This window comes from Podarcis filfolensis, assembly GCF_964270895.1.
Source record: "Podarcis filfolensis genome assembly, chromosome: 1".
Taxonomy (NCBI): domain Eukaryota; kingdom Metazoa; phylum Chordata; class Lepidosauria; order Squamata; family Lacertidae; genus Podarcis; species Podarcis filfolensis.
The window spans coordinates 94709134-94726925 of NC_139604.1; the positions used below are offsets into that span (position 1 = coordinate 94709134).

General features: G+C 45.0%; 1 protein-coding gene and 1 long non-coding RNA gene across 13 annotated transcripts in view; one reads left to right on the forward strand and one right to left on the reverse strand.

Annotated features, from left to right (window-relative positions):
* The window catches only part of LOC310762703 (serine/threonine-protein kinase PAK 6-like), a 46334-nt gene that overhangs the window by 23668 nt on the left and 4874 nt on the right, over positions 1 to 17792 (reverse strand). For 2 of the 8 annotated variants that reach the window (XM_083614112.1, XM_083614117.1), the window contains exons 1-2: positions 9221 to 9420; positions 8589 to 8650 (exon numbers count right to left, since the gene is read on the reverse strand). Coding sequence is in view for 1 of the 8 variants with exons in the window: in XM_083614110.1 (XP_083470236.1) it covers positions 3195 to 3243 (49 nt within the window). In the remaining 7 variants the exon portion in view is untranslated. Of the gene's footprint in view, positions 1 to 3050; positions 3380 to 8588; positions 8651 to 9220; positions 9421 to 17792 lie in introns of those variants that run through there. The other 6 variants (XM_083614115.1, XM_083614116.1, XM_083614113.1 and 3 more) reach the window with 5 other exon arrangements.
* On the forward strand, positions 4 to 16963 carry LOC310766484. 5 transcript variants are annotated; one of them, XR_014550197.1, is made up of 3 exons: positions 4 to 132; positions 4387 to 4462; positions 16499 to 16963. It is a non-coding gene; the product is annotated as an uncharacterized lncRNA (long non-coding RNA). The 5 variants fall into 5 exon arrangements; XR_014550198.1 differs by lacking the exon at positions 4 to 132 and adding an exon at positions 1337 to 1506; XR_014550199.1 differs by lacking the exon at positions 4 to 132 and adding an exon at positions 2945 to 3027.

The following is a 17792-nucleotide window of genomic DNA, read 5'->3' on the forward strand; positions in this document are numbered from 1 at the left end:
TCACTCTGACTCCACTCACCATTCCATCACACACAAACACACCTGCCGTCACTCATTCTTCTGTTAACACTTCTCCTTTCAAATAACTGCCTGAATTTGGTGCTTCATGACAACAAACGGAGGACGATTTTGGTATAAATAGCAATATGCATTTTGGATATGCTCACTGCTTGCTTATTACTCCTATCAGCAGGGGTGTCACTGTAGTTCCCTCATATATACTCCCAGTTAGTGAGGCAATCCATGAGGTAGAGATTGTTCCAAAAGAGTAGTTTTGACTACTGTCAACAGCTCCTATTGGACTAATGCTGGCAATTGGTTCATTGTGGGCGGGAAAGATTGAAGGCTAAGCTTATAGTGTTGACCCTTTAGACAAAAAAATGAGTGCCCACTCCTTTGTCTAATGATGATATATGCCTAGCAATGTTGCTGGTAGCAACAGAATGATGCCAAGGCATCGTGAAGCTTCCATCAATACAAATGAGCTACTAAATGAAAGTGAGTTAGCCAGGAGTCATAAGACGAGTTCAGGAAGTTGTGCCCTTGATATTAAACAAGTGTCTCAGCTGTCAAGAGAGTATGAGTAATACCCATCATTATCTTGACAAATACTGTAGTCTGATGTAGGAAGTAATGTCATCTAAAACATTGTCATCTACACCATTGTCCCCAAAGTCCAGTCAGCTGTGGTCCCCCCAATCTACCGTATTTTTCGCCCTATAGGACGCACTTTTCCCCCTCCAAAAATGAAGGGGAAATCTGGGTGCGTCCTATGGGGCGAATGCAGGCTTTCACTGAAGCATGGAGAGCGAGAGGGGTCGGTGCGCACCGACCCCTCTCGCTCTCCAGGCTTCAGGAAGACATCCGCAGCCTAGGCAGTCCTGCGGGAGGTCCCGCAGGGATGTCTAGGCTGCGGATAGCAGCCTGCTTCACGGAGCGTCGGGCGCCCTGAAAGCAGAGCGCCCGGCGCTTTGGGAACACATCTGCAGCGTGGTGAGCAGCCTGCCGCCCGGTTGGCGGGGCGCCCTGAAACAGAGCGCCCCGCGCGCCAGACAGACATCCGCAGTGTGGGGAGCCCTGCAGGAGTTCCCCGCAGGGCTCCCCACGCTGCAGAGCGCCCCGCGCGCCGGACAGACATCGGCCAGCCCCACAAGCTCGGGGGACAGCAGGGAGGCGCAGCGCCGCCATCCCGCTGTTCCTCGACCTGGTTAGGTTTCCCCAACCTGCTTTTTTGGGGGGGGAATAAAGGGGGGAAATTTTCCTTTATTTCCCCCCCAAAAAACTAGGTGCGTCCTATGGGACGGAGCGTCCTATGGGACGAAAAATACGGTATTTTCAATATAGCCATAATTGTAAAAAAACACACACACACAAAACCACCACCTCCTATTACCTTGGGCATTGAAAGCAGAGTGGCAAGCCAACCAAATGTGCCCTTCAACATCCAACAGAAAGCCCCACCTCAGCACAAAATAAGAACAACAAACAACATAATTAACAGACTCAGTAATTTTGTGATCTTGCTACTTTAAACTTTGCTCTTCCTTTTTCTCCTCACTGGTTATTTCCTTGGAGCCACTCCCATACCAAGGGCCTGTGCACAGATGGTAAAATGAACCACACTAATGCCACCTTAGCGTGGGAAATTGTGTGACATGTAGTCAAGTCACAGTCAGCCTTTTTATGACTTCCCAACAGTTTGCAAATGTCTCTTGCGTGACACATTCAAGGCAGCCCACAGTCATGAAACTAACAGTACTACCCCTATGCATATTTACTCAGAAGTCCAATGAGTCGAAAGAGCCTTACTCCCTTGTAAGTGGGTATAACATTGCAATCTCAATGGCTCTGGATTCCAGCAATAGTGACCATTGCTAGAATCTAATGGTCACTATGGCCAGAACACAGGAAGTTGCCTTATACTGAGCCCAGACCATTGACCCATTTAGCTCTGCTTGGCCACTGTGAGAGCAGAATGCTGGCCCAGATGGGCCACTGGTCTGATCCAGCAAGGCTCTTCTGATGTTCTTATCTTACATTTGGCTCATCCATCTGCACCAGCCTAGTGAATTTCAATAACTTTTCCTCCAACTTGCTGCCATGCCTCATTCAAAATATGCATTTGAAACTTCCTTCATTCTCAAGACAAAAGATCAACCAGTGACCAACATGCTAGTATTCCTCCAGGTTTCCTTCAGCTCCAGCTAATTTTAAGGTTCATTGGATCCTGGACCATTTCTTTCTTCCTTCCACCCCCCCACCCCCCCCCCAAAAAAATGCTTGAGTAATTTTGGATGCTTTGAAAAGAAAAGAACGAAGGAACCATGGCTGTGGTGAGCAGCTATTAGCAACAGTGTTCTTCTATGACTCAAAGTCTTCTTGAGTTATGGACTAAACACTTTTACACTGCAGTTGTGGTCTGGAACTCTTGGCCAGCTCTCAAGCCCACACCCACAAAGACTGCCAGAATCCAACCAAAAAACACCCAAGGAAGGCAGTTACACCTGCAGATGCAACAGTTACCTGGCTCAGAGAGACACATGGGCACCTTCAATAGCAGACACATATTTGCTCACAAGTAGTGAGGATGATGAAAACTGCATCCAATTTTGCATTCATAACACCTCGGGTTTCCTAGCAGCATTTGTGTTTTATTTCCACCAGCTACCTCAGCTATCTTAGACCACAGCCTCATACCAGACAGGTGGACATGGTTTAAAAGGTCAGACTAGCAAGATTGCTGGGAGGGGGAGAGACCCACCATGCACAAAAACTGATTTTAAAGAGAGAGAGAAATCCTCCTGTTTCAGTTTTAATAACCTGCTTGCATTTTGCTGAAGCCACACTGTTCTCGTGCATTACAGTTCTGCTTCCAGCACTCCTGGAGCGTATTTGCATTTCTTCCCCCCCCCCCCCGCCATTTAATATATTTAAAGAATATACAAAAAGCCTAAATCAAACACTTTTTGAGCTGGTAGAGAAAGAACACACAAGAGCAATTTTAATTCACAACTGGATTTGGACCTGGTAAGTAAATGTAAAATGCATACCTGAGGCTTAAGCAATTAGAGAAGGTCCCTTTTTGACATACAGCCTGTACTTCCAAGACACTGACATTTCAGTAACATGCTAGTCTTTAGTCTCTGCTGCCCCCCACCCCGACCTATTCCCCCCCCCCCAGGTTTAGTGCTCACATCTGTACTGAGAGAACAGCCACCAGGGGAAATAATCAGTCCCTGCCATAAAGGAAAAGGCGCTCGAGACGGAGATTCTCTCCACGATCCATCCCTGCTGCCCGGGAGCCACGTCAAGATTTTTTCAACTCCGGATATAGCTTTTTCATAGATAATACAATCCCAAAGGCTGTCACATCTCCCAGTGACTGCGAGGAAAAGCACAGCCGGCAGATTCAGAGCAAGAGGGAGGAGGGACCAGCTGGGAAGGAGGGGCGAGGCAAGAGGGGAGGAAAAAAAGGGGGTCAGGCACCGTCAGGGAGAGGGAGAAGGAAAGGGTCGGGGGCTGGGAGTGTGTGGCCCGGGAAATGGCCAGCCTGCCAGAAGAGATGCCGAACTACTCGCTCTTGGCACGGGCTCGCTGTGCATGTTAATAGCGGGGATCTAGCGTCACGTTTGCGATAGCCCCCTGGCTGCACGGTGCATTTGTGAGCTGTGTGAGAGCAGACCCGTGAAAAAGAATGGGCGTGAGTAGCAGCTTCGTTCATTTCAATGGGTCTACTCTGAGCAGGGCGATCATCAGATAACGCCCCCTGAGCGGGGTTCACCTAATGGAGCCCATCAGCTTCATTAGGGATTCTGCTTGCGTAAGGGGGCTTTCTCTGCCCCCCCCCACCGCCGCATCTCCCCCCAAAAAATTGGCTGGGGGGCGGGGTGTCAGGGAAAACCCCAGAGCTGGATGCCAGAAGAGAGGGGCGGATTGTTCCATCTGGCAAACTGAAATGCTTGCACAGACTGAACGTGCATCAGAGTCCTAGTTTCTCCCCTCCCCAGGCTTATTAACTTTTCCTCTCTCTTTTTTTCTCCCTCCCCTCCTTCTGTTGTCTTTCCTGCTACTGGAATTTTGTTTGTAAATTCTATGGGGCAGGGATCTCCCCCTTTCTTTGCTTATGTTGATCTCTAAAGCCGTAGGTGCAGTAACCAGTGGCTTTTTTGTGACCTCTTTGCGTTCACCTCCTGCCCTACAACTGCCTGTGGCAGCCATTTTGTGCTGGCACCCACAGAATTTTTGACCAAGATATGAGTACTGGCATTTTTTTACTACTATAACAAAAAGCCACTGGAGGTAACTATTGTTGTTGTTGTTGTTATTATTTATCATTTCTTCTTTTGACAATACTTTTAATTCTTTGTTCTAATTTCTTTGTTACAGGCCGAAGAACAAGCATAGTAATAACACCACTCTGAAGGCAGCAGGTGTGAAGAATTAGGAACAAGCTAGATATGAGGTGAGGTTAAATGCATCTCCCACCCCGCCAGTGTGGGGTGGGGCAGGTCAGCATCCAAATTGCATCAGCTGAGAGAGGGGAACTAATAACTAATAAGATCCCAGCAGCTGTGGAGAGGGAATTTAACCCTTCTTCCCCTTTTGTGTTCCTGGAAGATGAACTATCCTCTCAAACTAGTATTTGTGTTGGGAGGAAATCCCACACTGCCACCAATGGAATGTTTGCCCTCAAAGCAAATACAAGCATCATACATGGGATTTTCCTCGACTGCTGCAGAGGAAGAAAGGGTTACATTTCCTCTCTGTGCCAGCCTTGATCTCATTAATTTCCAGCTCTCCCCAATGAATACAGTTTGCTTTTTTTAAAAACAACAACAACAGAACCTCACATGTTAGATGCAAAGTCAAATTTAAGTCATGTGTACTTTTGTTCCTTAGTGGGGTACATATTGAGGGGGAACAGAAGCAAACTTAAGACTTGTGCCAAATGAAAAAAGGTCCCATCTACTCATTACTGGAGAGATTACTTTCCTCTGGTTGCTAATTATTCAGCAGAAATGATTTCAGATATTTCCCTTGATCCTCATAGCTATAGAGATGCTCCAGATTTCCAGCTATTAAGACCAACATCTCATTAGAAGACTGATGAATGTTATTGTATTACTATGCAGGCCAGAGCTGCTAAAAAGAAAGCAGGAAATTCTCCTGTACACCTGTATTTGTATACCCAATATATTGGTACCTCGGGTTACAGATGCTTCAGGTTACAGACTCCGCTAACCCAGAAATAGTACCTTGGGTTAAGAACTTTGCTTTAGGATGAGAACAGAAATCGTGCGGCGGCGGCAGCGGGAGGCCCCATTAGCTAAAGTGGTACCTCAGGTTAAGAACAGTTTCAGGTTAAGAATGGACCTCCAGAGTGAATTAAGTTCTTAACCCGAGGTACCACTGTATATTACACTATACCCAGCCTTGCAGACACACAGAAACCATTCAGTATTATCATTATTTATACCTAAACACAGATGTTTGTAGCACCTGGCAGACAAGCAAAAATAATGGGCCCTTTCCCAAAGGGGTGTAATAATGTAAATCAGATTTTACCTTGCAATCTTAAGATTGGGAGGTGGGGAGGCAGGGAAGATGGAAGCCATGGTTTGGCATTCGAAGAGAGGTTCCTACAGTACATGTGGAGGCAGCTGGGATGACTGAATTCCTTAGTCCAGAGCTGGGGAACCTTGTAGCCCTCCAGAGATGTTCCTGAACTACAGTTCCAATGGCTGGATATTATGATCCGCAGGACTGCAGGTACCCCATCTCTGCCTTACTCCATTGAAGAGCCAGGATGTTATACATTTCTTTTGCTTCCTTACTGGGGGAAAAATCCTTCACCCACCTCCGTCACAATGTACAGTCACTTTTTGTTAGTATGTTGCATTTTATTGCTTTCTTCCCAATAACCACGCTCTGCTCCTGGCATTTTAAAGATGCCAATGGCACTGCAAACTGATGATGGAATGCTCTAAATCCTTTTGTGGACACAGATTACCATTCCATTAGAAACAAGCTTAAGAGGGAGACAGAGAGTGAGTGAGAAAGAAAAACTATTTGCTATATTGCTGGGTGTATTTGGGGACATATGAGAAAGAAACTGCAAGAGTGCAGTGTCTTGTGAAAAATTATACCAAGAGGGCTGAAAGGGTAAAAAAATAAAATATAAGTGAAAGCCTAAACTGCATTGTTGTTGTTTTGTTCTTTTCTCATTTTTAAATGAATGGTATCTGATGGCTAGGGGGTATATTGGCTCTTAATAATATGAATGGCAAATTCCATTTAGTGAGCCTGTGTGTTTCTGTAGATAAAATCTTAGGGTGTGGACAAATGAAATGATTGGAATATTCTGAAAGTGACCTCTCTGAATGTGGCCTTGCTGTGATCTAGGGATGGGCAACCTCTCCCAAGCTCACCTCAGTTTCCCTTGGAATAGAGCCGAGTTGGAACTTTCAGGAATAACTGCTTGCTTTGGAAAGGTGGTGGTGGAGGAACCATAGAATTGCAGAGTTGGAATGGAACCCATGGTTCAGCCAGTTCTGCTCCTTGAAATGCAGAAATCACTGCTAAAGGCTTCCAGTGAAGGAGTCTAGCAGTCCAGCTGTCAAGCAGCTTTTACCATCAGAAAGTTCTTGCTAAAGTTTAGTCAGTATCTGCTTTCTTTGAATCCATTAGTTCAGGTCCTACCCTCTAGAACAGTAGAAAACAAGCTTGCTCCATCTTCCATGTGAGAGCCCTTCAGATTTTGAAGATGGCTATCATATCACCTCTCAGTCTCCTGTTCTCCAGGCTAGACATCCCTAGCTACCTCTTCTAACATCCTTCTTAAATTGTGATGCCCAGAACTGGACTCAGTACTCCAGGTGTGGTCTGACCAAGGCAGAATAGAGTGGTACTACTACTTCCATTGATCTGGACACAATACTTATGCTTATGCAACCTAAAATAGCATTAGCTTTCTTTCTGCTGCATCACACTGTTAATCATGCTAAACCTGTGGTCAACTAAGACCCCTAAGCAGGGGACGTTCCTGGGTTTGAACCTGCGACTTTTTACGTACAACACCATGTGCTGTACTCCTGAGCCATGGCTCTTTCCCCCAAAGCTTTAGCCCCACAGTTTCCCTCAGTTCCACAGGGCTGATGGCAAGTATAACTGCTCCGATCAGTTTTGGAGAGGCCCATGGCTGCTCTTAAATATTGGCAGAACAAATTACAGATCTCACATGTTGCATGTAGTTAGAATGGGCAACACACAGAAGCAGAATGCAGAGAAGCCTTGAACTGGTGCAGATGTTGTAACCCAGCAAACTGTTTGCCAATATGTCTTGCACTATATTTTACAACCAGCCATTGCTAATGATTGCCAATCTCCTACACATACAATGTACCAATTCAGCATTTGCACATAAAATTTCATCACTTAACGACTACAAGTGATAATTTCCATGGGTGAAACAACTATCATCAATGAAATAGTACACACAGAGCGAGCTTTCATGTCATCGCAAATCACCTGAACACAATATCTTTTGACAGAGGCCATTATGTACATGCCTCTCACTAAATGCTTGGGGGGGGGGTTACCCCTGGGTCCAACATTGTCACAGGAGACTCTGGTGGGCTTGGAGTGCCTATCTCCAGCTATACCTGGTTTCCCAACTATGGCCTCCTTTTTGAATAGAGATGACTTGGCCACTGTACTCCATGCTTGGATAGCTTCCAGATTGGATTATTGCAATGTGCTATACATGGGGCTGCCCTGGAAGACAGCTTCAGCTGGTCCAAAATGCAGCAGCCAGATTACTGGTTGGGGGTTCCATTTTGAACGTGTATAACCCCTGTGTTAACACAGCTGCACTGGTCAGCAGTTCATTTCCAGGCCCATTCAAAGTGTTCACATAGATGTACGAAGCCCTAAATGACTTAGGCCCCAAATATCTGAAAGACCGCTTCCTTCCCAACAGATCCTCTTAGGTGTTAAGATCAACCCTCTTGGTAGTTCAACTGCCCTCCGAGGTCCAGGGCAGGAGTGGCGGCCTGGTGAAGCCGTTGATGTGTTTGCAGAACAGTGGAGCTTTTGTTTTGCCAGCTTTACACAGCACTGGCCTTTCCATTAGGAGGTGGAGAGAGGCAGCAAGGAGCTGAAGGAAAGAACTCACCACTCATGCTAGCCTGCATTGTACAATGGAGGATGCTATCATAAGAACATAAGGAGAAGCTGCTGGATCAAGCCAATGGTCCATCTAGGCCAGCATCCTCTTCTCACAGTGGCCAACGAGATGCCTGTGTGAGACCTGCAAACCGGGCATGAGCATAACAGTGCTCTGCCTACATGCGATTCACAGCAATTGGTATTCAGCAAAATGTCTTGAGCCAACTCCTATGGACAGCCTTTCCCCCCAAAACACACACACAATAATTGCACCTCTCTGACCCTTTGCATCAGACCTTATCTTATGTGTATGGCAGCGAGAGGTACACAGCACACACAAAATAGGTCCTACGTTTTAAACGCCTGTCTCCTTATCCTGCTCAAGTTTCCCAGCTCCGTGACATTTAGAAGTTTTCACTCACCAGGTGAACAGTCCGCTGTCTCTTCTCTGTTCGGCCTCAAATCAGACTAAATCCTAAATACCCTGGCAAAGAAGAATACACAGTAGTCAGCAAATGTTACCAAACAATTCTCATGTGGGACAAGTAATTATATACACAGACACCACAACATGTGGCAATTACCTTTGGATCACGGGAGATGTGGGTTGGCATCTCCTCTAAAATCATGCAAAAGAGTTTCAACCACGTTTTGCCAATTTTCCTTGATAGTTTAAAATTAAATCTGGATTGCGCACGATTCCAGGAGATACGGCAAGTGTATGCCAGGCAGGGGCTTTCTTAGTTATTTGAAATAGGTGGGTGTGGGGTTCTCCCCCCCCCCCAGGCAGAAGGTCCTCGCAAGACAGATGATTATGCCTTGCATACATAGAGGCAGCAGGCAGACACGTTTCTTGCATGCTGACTGATTTCAGAAGCATCAGTTGGGGCATCTTTTAACCCCTTCCCCTCTCCTTGTCAGTTTCATCCATGCAATTTTCCTTCCATGTATTCTGACAGTTTACAGAGTCAGCCCCCACCCCCAATCCTACCCCACCCACCAGACAGACACCACATCCCCACCCCACCCCCATAAACGCCGTTAACAGATATACTTGCAGGTCCACCTCCCACAGGTCTTGGAAATGACAGGGTGCGAAAGGAGATCAGGGTGCATCAGGAATGATGCTGGTGAGGACTGTTCCAAGGGAGAAGGAATAAAAGACTGCTAGCAAACTCTACTTCTGCCATTGAGCAAAGCTGATTGGTGGATGGTTGTTGCCGGGTTACAGGAGTGAAGATGGAGTAAAGGCCTTCCCAAAGGAGTTCAGCTTTCAGTTTTCTTCCCCCCACCCACCCAAGAATAATCCCTGAAGGGGGAGAAGCTGCAGAAGCCTTGCAAACTGCTCCCCGCCCTCACCGTACAAGCACATCAATGCTCAGCATATTCCTGCTTGGCACTCTGTTGTTTTTTCTTTTATCTCTTTTTTTGAATGCAGCTCTGCGTACGAAGAGTTAATCCTCAGCAGCAAAGCAACTGGAAAGCGAAGATGTTAGTTGAAACTGACAAATCCAGTCCTCCGTAAGCAGCCAGCAAATAGGATGTGAGAGCAGCAATCAGAAGTCAGTCTCATAAATAAGCAAACCTGGTTGTGCTGCTCCTTTACTCCAGGGCTGCCGCTGCCACCTGACAGCAAAGTAGGAACTCAAGTTCACGCAGAGTTCCTTGCTGACGCTCCAAAAGAAAACTTAGGAGAGAATGACAGAAGGGGAGCAGAGGAGTGGAGGAGAAGGGGTGGAGGCCTGCCTGACGTGTTTGTGCAGGGCTCCCGTTCACCTAGCGAGGAGTTTGACTTCGGGGCGTGGCCCTGCAAGCACACAGGAGCGCGTTGCAAAGGCACGGATTTGAATTTTAACGAACCGGATAATGCTGACATTGGGATTTGCAGGGCATGAGTTTTCCACTCCAGTGTCCACATCAGGGTTTGCAGCCAAAGTGACCGGTTGAGAATCCCTGACTAAGGTGCTGAGATTTCATACCCTCCAACATTACTCTGATGAAAATAGGGACAGCCTATTCAATAATAATAATAATAATAATAATAATAATAATAATAATAATACAGTGGTACCTCGGGTTAAGTACTTAATTCGTTCCGGAGGTCCGTTCTTAACCTGAAATTGTTCTTAACCTGAAGCACCACTTGAGCTAATGGGGCCTCCTGCTGCTGCTGCACCGCCAGAGCACGATTTCTGTTCTCATCCTGAAGCAAAGTTCTTAACCTGAGGTACTATTTCTGGGTTAGCGGAGTCTGTAACCTGAAGCGTATGTCACCTGAAACGTATGTAACCCAAGGTACCACTGTAATAATAATAATAATAATAATACAGTGGTACCTCGGGTTAAGAACTTAATTTGTTCTGGAGATCTGTTCTTAACCTGAAACTGTTCTTAACCTGAAGCACCACTTTAGCTAATGGGGCTTCCTGCCGCCGCCGCACGATTTCTGTTCTCATCCTGAAGCAAAGTTCTTAACCCGAGGGACTATTTTGGGTTAGTGGAGTCTGTAACCTGAAGCATCTGTAACCTGAGTTACCACTGTAATAATAATTACTATTTATACCCTGCCCATCTGACTAGGTTGCCCCAACCACCCTGGGCTGCTTCCAACATATATAAAAACATAATACAACATTAAGCATTTTTTAAAAAACCCTTCCCTATACAAGACTGCCTTCAGATGGCCCTGGGGTTGGATAACACCTCCAACATTTCTCTGACGAAAATAGGGATGTCCTAAGGAAAAGCGGGACATTCTGGGATCAAATCAGAAACCAGGAAGGTTTCTGTAAATCCAGGACTGTCCCTGGAAAAAAAGGGACACTTGGAGTGTTTGAGATTTGTGAGTGGGTTCTCTGATGTGGTTGCACACCCGGTGGTGCCATTGGGGAGAGCTGGGGGGCAGATGTCTGGGACCCCGCTACACAGCAGAATAAGCAGGAGGGCTCCCTAGGGCAACAGGGCTGGCTTATTGTACTTTGAAGCCATTCACATTGCCGTCTAAAGAGAGACTCTTTCCCCACCCCTCGCCCGCTGCATGGCAGGTAAGTTCAGGATCCAAAATCCCTGCACTGCTGTGCACAGACCTTCTTAGCTGACTGACCTACTAAAACTTTGCTGAGATCATTAGCTCTTCTCTCTCCCAATCCCCAGAGCCTCAGGGCCTTCGAGCCTTCGCTATCCCTAATGAATCTTGACATTTCTTCACCATGTCACCCAGCTTGCAAATTTCGAGACCAGCCCTGAATTTCCTAGCTATTGCCTAGCAGAAGCAGTCTTGCTTGTTGATATAAATATATATTAGGAGGAGGAATAATAATTAATGCCTTGCAAATCCACACAACACACGATCTGGTTTAAATGCTCTGAGAGTCTCTTGAGAGTCTGTGTAGGCTCCTAGAAATGTACCCAGCCCCCCAGCCCCAGCAAGCCAAGTACACGGAAGATACTGGAAATGCGCCTGAAGTGAGATAAAAGTTCAGAGTTCACGTCATCCAAAGCCATCGGCAAATAAGAGCGGCTTGGTTTATTTGCAAGGATCTAATGCAAACAATGGACACCGCACACAAAAGCACTTAGGTCCAAAGACCTCAGATAGAACACCTCAGGGTACACATAGTATCTTGTCTATTGATCTAAGGTCTCACAAGAACAGCACATTCACTCTGCTCAGTTAACTCCATCCAGCTTTTTAAGAAAACAGAGAGTCATGCTTTTCGGCCTTGTTTTTAGGAAAGTACAGGGCTTGGCTTCTTTCCAGACACTGCTCTTTACCAAGTGTCCTTGGGAAAGTCACTTGAGCCCATCTGCCTCTGTACAAACTATTCAGTGCACAAATATTCAGGCCCTTAGTACACTAACATGAAGCATGAGCCATATGGAGCTGGGAAGATGCTGATGATACTGGTGATATTGATGCTTTAAAAAGACCAGTGTTAATCTAACCTCCATGTAAGCTTTCTGCAAGCCAATCAGGATGAATGCTTAAATAAACAGGTTATCTAGAGGCACCCAGGGATGAGGCTCAGGTTGCACTTCATTTTATTTATGCATTTATTAAAAATACAGATTTCCAATACTAATTCAGTTCTGCAAGTATAATTTTTAATTGGTGCTTTGCAGTAGTTATGCACATAAAACTGGGCCATGGAAAGGACTCAATAAGCTGGCCTGGATTTGTTAGGCCACTGTAAGTTAAAGTAACCCTCAAAAATTAGGCTTCCAGGAGCACACGTAAGCACAAAATTGCTGCAAGAAGTCAATTTACAGTAGAGAGAATGGCTGTGCCAACTTTGGTATTCTTGTCTTTACAGAGCAGCCTTCATATTATTATCTATTGTCTGTACTGCAATACTCACAGAGATCACTATCAAAATAATGGCTACGTGTTCTGTCATCACTCTTAAAAGCTTGACTGTGGGTTTTTTTGGGGGGGGGGTAATAAAAGGCATCCTCATTCCACATCTCTGATATGGGGAAACCTGACTTTCATTTACGTGGCTGCCAGTGAGAGATGTTAGTGTTCAGGATTGTCACTGAAGGAATGTGACAATATACAGAAGAGCAAAATACTTAAGACAAAATTGCTTAAGGACCTAACCACACTAGAAAACCTTGCAAGAAAATGACTGCACATAAAGCATTTAGTGTCCTGTTTTTGGCAAGGCATTGAAACAGAAGCTATCCCATGATTTACAGTAGTAACTATCCAAACATTTGAGCAATGTTTTCTGTAGATAATATTGTCCAGGTTTGGTCAAAGGCCAATTCTATACTCTCTTTCAACATGTTGCTAAAATAAATAAGCCATGCAGGTTGTTGAATAAGCAGAGAGCAACTCCCATCGCAGAAGCGTTCCAATTTGTGTAATCCCATTTCCCACTGAATCCGGTATCAACAATTTCCTTCCAGTTATTATTGGCTTGAGATTTCACTTTGAAAGTCAACAATGTCAGGGGTGGCTGGAGAACATATCTGGGTGCAGGAGTGCCAACTTGGCTCCACTACTGCGGGTGCCCGGGACCGTGGGTGCCATGCCACATGCATGGCCCTGGCACCGAAATTTGTGGGTGCCTGGCCTCTTCATGGGGAGTTTTGTGGGTGCTTGGGCACCCAGGGCCCCAGGGAGTTGTCACCTATGTCTGGGTGGCTCATATACCAAGTCCATATTGGTACCCTAAGTTGCCAGTCAAGCTGACCATTAGACAATTGTAGCATTGAGATGCTCACTGAGCCCCCCCCCCCTCCAGAAGCCATGATGACGTGGGGCTCTGTGGTGTCCCAAAAGGAGAAAAATTTTTAAAAAAAGGAAGTATTTCCAGATGCCAGTAGTTGCCAACTTAGCATAGCAGATCATTTATGGATGAGACGTTAGTTGCCAGAACTGAGTTATCTTTATTATCATTGCATTTTAGACTACCCTAATCTTCACAACACACGATGTGGAAAGCAAGTCCTATTGATCTCAGTGCTCTAAAATTCCAAGCAACATGTTTAAGAGTGGGTTTCAGCATTTAATTTCATACAAAATCCCATGAATTGGGATGTGTGTTGAACTTTAAAATGCAGGCAACTTATTCAGGAATGGTGAAGCAGGTTTGAGAGCAAACATGCATCCTTGGCATGGAAAACAGCTCCCTGATCTAGTATTTCACATGGTGATGTCTCATTACAAGTTATAAAGTTCAAAGTGCTTGTATTAACATATAAAGTCCTACGCAGCTTAATACCTTGATACTTGCTAGCTTGGCTGCTCCCGATATAGCAGCCTATATACGGTACATTAAGATCAGGTGGCAACATCCTTTTAACTGCACCACACTTACTGAGTGTGCTATTTGTGTGAGGGCATTCTTCATAGGGTATCCCAGTTACGCAATGCCAACCCTCACAGATGCAGCCGCTGCTGACCATAATAGGTTTTATGCTTCTTTTGAAGATATTTCTATTTACTCAGGCATTTGGACGATTTATTGGGAAGCGGTTTCACCTTCACTGAACTGGATTGTGACTTGATTTATATTTATTGTTTTTGTTTGTTTTAAGACTGCATGATGATGATGATTTATTTGTGCTTTGGTGTTGTTCCCCTGTCTAAGATTTATTTTAATGAAAATAGGACCAAAAAATGCCATTAATAATAATAACATAGTAATAATAATTTATTATTTATACCCCACCCATCTTGTAAAATCATTGCAGGAGATCTTGGGGTCCTTACCAGGCCCCGATGGTGCAGGTGGTTCCGTTAAATTGCGAACAATCTGAAAGAATATCCTGCTGCTGTTTTCTGCAAATGCAATAGAGGCGGTGAAGAAGGTCCTCTTCACCATCGCTATCACCACTTGGTAGGCTCGACGCTGAGCTCTAACCTGTGTCCGGTCAAATTTAGAATGAGTTTTCCTCCACCGGCGCTCTAGCCGTCTCAACGATTGTTTCATTGCCCTCAGCTCTGAGGAAAACCACGGGGCTGTCCAGGCTCCATGCAATCAGAGAGGGCGCTTCGGAACCAGACAGTCGATAGCCCTGGTTAACTCCGCATTCCAGCGGGCCACCAGGGAATCAGCTGAAAGGCCATCAACATGGGATAAAATGTCCCCTACCACTCTCTGGAAATAAAAACTTAGAAAACTGTGTTCGCATCATGGGTGAAGAACTTACTTCATTTTGCCTTAGAATATTACATCTGCTACAAAGGGGCATATTTCCCCATTTGAGCTTTCCCCCCTATGTATCTAGATATCTAGATACATAGATATCTAGAATTGTTAAGGAAGCCTGTGAACAGAGATTGCAGTAATATTGAATCTGTTAAGGTGCTATGTACCTAAGCCATATTTAGAGCAGACCTACTGAAATCAATGCACTTAAGCCTGCCCTAAGTATGACTATCGCTGAACAGCAACCTTAATTCATAACACTATAGGCTGTAATTTAGTGTGGGGCACAGATTAAATTACATGGAATTTGTACTTTCTGAATTGAAAAGAGAGCAATCAAAGCAAGAACCTGTCTCTTTTAAAGCATTCATGGGACATAATGAATACTAGAAGACTGTCAATAAGACAACACAGATGCTACTTAATGAGGCAGAATCTCTGGGGGAATCTTACTGAGCCTACAGTAATCAAGCTGCCATTATTAACTTATAAAAACACAGAGGCCTCTGCCTCTAATTCAACCTTAATAAAATCACCATAGCAGCCTTGAGGAATAAAATTGCTCAAAATATTTAGTTGATAATATAGATCACTAATTCCCAAAGGCTCGGAGTAAGTAAAAATAAAATGAAATTAAAAAACAAACATAAAACTATTCCATTAAAATTGCAATTAAGCTGCAAATTTAAAATCTCAGAAAATGTAAGCTCTTCTTTCCCCAACATGATGGCTCAGACTCTCGGGCTTCAAAAGCCAGTCTTAATGAACAGAGTCTCCCAGGGTTCCGAACAAAGCTTAAGACTTGGGACATGCATTTCCAGCACTGGTTGACATCTGGAAGAACGATTCACTACAGACAATTTTATCATCCCTTCATGTCAATTCAAAAACTGATACTTAAATGGAGATAAAAAGGTAAAGGTGAAGGGACCCCTGACCATTAGGTCCAGTCGTGACTGACTCTGGGGTTGCGGCACTCATCAAATGTTGATCAAGGTGGCTGGGGCAAACTAGTCAGATGGGCAGGGTATAAATAGTAAAAATTATTATTATTATTATTATTATTATTAATGTCCCTATTTTCATCAGAGAAACTTTGGAGGGTATGTAAATGTGAGATGTGCAGGGAGCGGGCAGGTGGTACAGCTACTAGCTTCTAGCAGATATAAGAAGTGGAACTAGGAATCTGCAAGTAATCTTCGAAACTATGCTAAAGGGACAGTTTCAAGCTCTGTACCTTCTTAGTCCCGTGAAATCAATGGAATCCTCTGGTTGTTGGCTGCCTTTTAGCAAACACCATCAAGTTTGGTAACAGTCGGTGGGCACTTGGGTGGCACAAGGAAGGAAGCAGGCAGCTAAACCAAGCCTGCTGCCATCAGTTGTGCCATGCTATTGGCATTCTGTGCTGAAAAACAACCACCTTCTTAATAGCCAGTTTAGATATAAGAAAAGCAACAAAGCAGAGCTCCAGAGCTCACAAATCTCACCAAGGGAGAGATCATGATCTCTCCAAAAATTGCCGCAGAACTACAAGACACCCACTTTACCTAATTTACCTAATGTCTGAACTGGTTCTCAGCAAAGCAAGACTTTCTTTTAGGATGCTTTGTTCTAGATTTACATCCTTAGAAGATGCCTGCTTTGATTTAAGGTTGCCAAATCTTCATCCACAGAGTTTATCCCTGGCATTTTAAACCAAGGGTGGCGGACCTGTGAACCTCTAAATACTCTGGGCTCCAGTGCCCATCAGCTCCAGCCAACATAGCCAGTGGTGAGGAATGATGGAAGTTAAGAGTCCAGCAACATCTGGATGTCTCTGGTGAGACATCCCAGAGCATGTCCTCCAGATAGACTACGGAGATTATTCTGCCCCACCTACTTTCCTCTCACATCTGCCAGGTGTAAACAACAACAGCAACCTAGAATCCTGCTCGTTACTATAAGGGGAATGTAAGCAAAGAGGCTGGCAGAGGAACAGGGGAGGGAGTACAGTATTAACATCCTCTCTTGGTGCTTTTGATTATACTGAAATAGACCAAGGGATAAAAAGCTGTAAAATGAACCAAACATATAATTGTGGGGTTTTATTGGTGGTTTTTAAAATTATGTATTTTGTGTTTTCATTTTGTATTTTTATGTTGTAAACTGCCCTGTGGTCTTCAGATGAAGGGCAGTATATTATTATATTATTATATTTCCTGCTTGGCAGGGGGTTGGACTCGATGGCCCTTGTGGTCTCTTCCAACTCTATGATTCTATGATTCTATGATTAATAATAATAATAATAATAATAATTTCAAAATCAAGACTGCTACATTTAAATGATAGTGGCAGAGGGAGGAGATTGGCACTATTCTCAGGGAGCAACTTCAACAGGAAATCCTACTTGGTCTTACTGCATGACTGAATATTGTTTAAAATAGAGACAGGGAACCATCCAAATGTTGTTGGACCTCTCCAATTCACATCAGCCCCAGCCAGCACAGCCAAGAGCCAGGAGGAACATTGCAGGATGTAGCTCAGCAACATCAGAAGGACCACCATTTCTTTGTTGCTGCATTAAAATTAGTTCTATCCTAGCAAGAGAGTAAGACACGGGTGGCGCTGTGGGTTAAACCACAGAGCCTAGGGCTTGCCAATCAGAAGGTCGGCGGTTCGAATCCCTGCGACGGGGTGAGCTCCCGTTGCTCGGTCCCTGCTCCTGCCAACCTAGCAGTTTGAAAGCAGGTCAAAGTACAAGTAGATAAATAGGTACTGCTCCGGCGGGAAGGTAAACGGCGTTTCCATGCGCTGCTCTAGTTTGCCAGAAGCGGCTTAGTCATGCTGGCCACATGACGCGGAAGCTGTACGCCGGCTCCCTCAGCCAATAAAGCGAGATGAGTGCCGCAACCCCAGAGTCGGTCATGACTGGACCTAATGGTCAGGGGTCCCTTTACCTTAGCAAGAGAGTCAGAGTTAGGGAGCACA